The sequence below is a fragment of the Setaria viridis genome, chromosome 4, assembly GCF_005286985.2.
Source record: "Setaria viridis chromosome 4, Setaria_viridis_v4.0, whole genome shotgun sequence".
Classification (NCBI taxonomy): Eukaryota; Viridiplantae; Streptophyta; class Magnoliopsida; order Poales; family Poaceae; genus Setaria; species Setaria viridis.
The window spans coordinates 28739058-28742909 of record NC_048266.2 but is presented as its reverse complement, the minus strand read 5'-3'; the positions used below and the strand labels follow the sequence as shown (position 1 = coordinate 28742909).

Genomic DNA, 3852 nt, shown 5'->3' with positions numbered 1-3852 from the left:
TCCTCCTCCGTCATGTCCCCGGCGGCTGTTGCCGCCGCTCTAACCGTGTGTTTGATGCCACACCAACACCCCTAGTAGAGATGTCACTGTGACACCTTTTCTTACCGCTCTGACACCTGCCGCCGGCAACACCAGCCTAAACCCAATCCCTAACCTAGCTTGTTAGTGGAGACATCGCTGGAGACGCGGAAGGGGCTTCATTGGCGCAGATCTGCTGACGTGGAGGAGAAGGGAAAGATCGAGTTTGCGACTTATAACATGATAAAACACTCAAAAGTGGAGTATTTGCTGTAATAAAATGTCTACATGTAATCGTACCATAATAATTGAAATCCAAGCAAGGCCTTAAATGATGAATACCGCTAGAGAACGATGAAGACCGGCCGGAGAGGGTCGAGTGTAGCCACACCTCTAGAGAACGATGAAGGCCAAAGAGGATCTAGTCTTCGAGATATGCAGGGTAGACGAAGAGACAAGGCCGTAAGAATGTTTTCCCATTTTCCCATGATTTATTGCTACTCAGCTTATCTGTCTTATTAAGCAAACTGGATGGGCCGGATTGCTGCCTGCCTGCCATGCATGGGCTGCAATAGAACCAGCCAGGAACACCTTGCTGGCCTAACATGTGAAGCCACTTAACCTTTCTTTATTTGTTTTGTTTCCATTGTCTTAGTACCAACAAATTTTTCACTGTTATTTTCTAAAAATTAATAAGCTTTATTTATGTGAGTTTTTTCCTTGTAACGCACAGATAAATTTGCTAGTTCAAAGAACTCCACAAGTTTAAAAACATACAATTAGCACGTTTCATCATAACAATGCACGAGTATCTTGCTAGGAATTGAAATCCAAGCAAGACCTTGAATGAATAGAGAAAGCACTAAGCCAAGCATATCTCGTACACTAGTACGCACATAAAGAAAAAAAACAAGTAAGACCCTTACATACACATTCATACTGATTATCGCCTCATCTGATCACTTACCGAACTTTCTTTGGAATTCACTACTTATGCTTTATTGCTGATCATGCCATGCATAACGCGACAATGCGTCAACATTAAAATCATATCTCCCCTGACCTCACGAGTCACGACATGAACCAGTATACTGTATTATTCACTCGGATGGACGCGTGCGTCGATCCAAAACATGCATGAACACGGCTCGCGTCTACGCAGGGATCGGATTTGGTAGCTGATCGGTCAGTTGTTGGTCCGGCTGATGCTCTTGGTGATCTCGGCGAGCGTCTTGTCGGTGTGTCGGATGAGGTTGTACGCCCAGGCTCCGGCCGCCGCGCCGGCGAACGGCCCGAAGATGTACACCCACAGCCCCGTGTACTTGCCCCCCACCAGCGCCGGCCCGATGCTCCTCACCGGGTTCATCGATGCTCCGGACACCGGCCTGCCAATCACAAACCACACGGCCGTGTTTGGATATATACTAGATGCTCGCATGTGCATAATAAACAGCTGAACGAAAACATAACCAAACGGTTACGTTACCCGGCGAACAGCGCGTTGAGCATGATGGTTCCGCCCACCGCGAGCCCGGCCATCTGCCCGACCTGCACGTACACCAGCAATGTTAGTTATGCTTCACCTCATTCCATAAGTTTCTGTCGGGTTCATTTAGTTTAGTTACCGCCCGGTCGTCGGTGGCGACGGCCATGATGACGAACATGAGGTAGAAGGTGATGATGAACTCGAGGACGAGCGACTGGCTGCTGATGCCGCTTGGCACCGTCACTGAGGCGACCAAGTGCCGCCTGCCGAACATCTGCCGCAGCAGCAGGCTCGCGAACGTTGCCGCAACCGTCTGCACCACCATGTACGCCGGGACCTGCGTGCGTGCAAAGAACATGTGACCGGTCGCTCGTCGTGCATGGATAGACCTTATACGAGGCCAGTAGTAGATGGTGATCAATGCCGACGCCATGCATGTAGGTGATTAGTACGTAGTTGCGTGCCTTCCTCCAGGGGAAGCGGCCGGAGACGGCGAAGCCGACGGTGACGGCGGGGTTGATGTGCGCGCCGGAGACGTGGCCGACGGCGTAGACCATGGCCATGACGGTCATCCCCCACACCACGGCGATGCCCGGGAACGTGGCCATGCCGTTCTTGTCGTTCACCGTGATGACCCCGCACCCGGCGAAGATCAGGAAGAACGTCGCCAGGAACTCCGCGATGAGCTGCTGAATGTAAGAAACTGACGCCGGCATGCCGCAGACTGCATCGTCGATACCGTCGTTAGCCTCCTCAGGCTGCTTGCTGGCGTCGGCGTACGCTTCCGACTTGTCCTTCCTCCCTTCCTCAACGGACACCTCGAACACCGACCCGTTGGTGTAGGAGTCGTCTTCTCGCCGTGCCATCAGCAGGATATCGATCTCTTCCTAATTATGCTACACCTACACTCGGAGATGAAAACAATCCGAATGATCCACTAGGATATACAAACTGCAGAGAGAAGCAGGGAATCGCTCGAGTGAAACATTTATATATGAGAATGCAGGTCGCTGTTCGATATGACAAGCCGAGCCTATTATGTTCGGCATGCCTCAGAGGACTAACCAGCCTGAGCTTGTTTTGCTCACCATGCACTGTCGCTTCCTTCCATCCTTCGGATTCTCCGAGAGTGTGCTTTCAGTGCCCACTTAACTAATCACTGGGAGTAGTCCGGCCAAGATTCAGGCCACAAGTTGCTGAACTGGACACAAAAATTAACCGTGAACTCCAATGATGAGCCATTATACAGGACGTGCCGACATGGGGCAATGTCAAGGAAGGTTACAAATTAAAACCAGGCTCCCGGCCTGTCCCATTTGCGTACGTGTAGATAGAAATAGCAATCATGCTTGGCCAGTGTTTCAGGATTTTCAAATTCAAATGAGTGCAGGTACGGTATAGGTTATTGATGGGCTGCACATATTGTGTGTGTACTCAGGGATGAGAACACTGACTCTAAAAATTTCAGTAAAAATCAATATAGTATCAGAATTCAGAAGTATCAGAGCCGAAGGGTACGGCGGCCGTCGTTGCTCTCCAATGTCCACCGGCGACGACCAGCGGTGGATCGGAGCCTGAAGCGAGATCATAAAGGTGCTATGTGCCTGGAGGTGCTAGCAGCCTTGTGGTCATTGGTTTCGTCAATTAGTGGATAAATCATAGAGGTGAGCTTGATGTGTCCTCTACTCATGTGGAGGAGTGCAAAGGGAGCAGCAACAATTAAGGACAAGTGATCTAGTGTTGACCTGTGTCGTGTGTCTGTGGTGGAGTACAAACTACAAAGAAGGCAGCAACAGATCATCATGGTGAGGCATTGAACTTTTTTTCCCCGAAAGACAGGCATTGAACTTTGGCCGTAGGCAAAGGCCTACATGCATACTTTGGTGCGTTCTGTGCAAGAGGAGAAATTGAGGTTGCTCAGCTGAACTTTATATTTGTGAATGTTTTGAGTAAGGAAGGAAGCTGCGGACCGCTGGTTGCTTGGATAGAGTGGACTGCTAGATTGTACACAAGAATAGTGTGTTGTGCAAGGATCATAGTGAGCTGCAGTGATTTCTGCAGGGAAGTGTGCAGTCACAGTGTTGTTGGTTGCTTGCAACCGGGCAGTGGGGGAGAATTAGGGGATTGAGAAGATCTTGAGAAAGCCAGTTGATTTGCTTACCGAGAAGAAGAATGAGAGGCTCCATCATCGAACAAAGAAAGTGAGGCATATACATGTGTAGTCAAGAAATTGGAACTAATGCCAAATGATACCAAATCGGAAGGCATAAAGTGTTACTTGGCTTCGTCCAAGACGACACTATCTATTATCTTAATATAAACTAGGTACCCACGCAAATAGCGCGTCT

General features: G+C 49.5%; 1 protein-coding gene across 1 annotated transcript; it reads right to left on the bottom strand.

The window, feature by feature from the left end:
- Window positions 1–1180: 1180 nt before the first annotated feature.
- LOC117853592 (aquaporin NIP1-4) lies at window positions 1181–2370 on the bottom strand. The gene is made up of 4 exons (XM_034735910.2): window positions 1969–2370; window positions 1644–1841; window positions 1505–1566; window positions 1181–1403 (listed from the first exon to the last, which is right to left on the bottom strand). Exons 1-4 carry the CDS (start codon window positions 2368–2370, stop codon window positions 1205–1207), a joined length of 861 nt encoding a protein of 286 aa, XP_034591801.1. The 3' UTR covers window positions 1181–1204.
- Between the last annotated feature and the right edge of the window lie 1482 nt (window positions 2371–3852).

What these genes read in the sequence shown, in the direction of transcription:
- LOC117853592 (XM_034735910.2), bottom strand. Translation starts at nt 2,370, where the DNA reads ATGGCACGGCGAGAAGACGACTCCTACACCAACGGGTCGGTGTTCGAG. An exon ending in GCCGCTTCCCCTGGAGGAAG is followed by an intron (nt 1,842 to 1,968) that starts GCACGCAACTAC and finishes GCACGCACGCAG; the next exon opens with GTCCCGGCGTACATGGTGGT. An exon ending in TCGCCACCGACGACCGGGCG is followed by an intron (nt 1,567 to 1,643) that starts GTAACTAAACTA and finishes GTGTACGTGCAG; the next exon opens with GTCGGGCAGATGGCCGGGCT.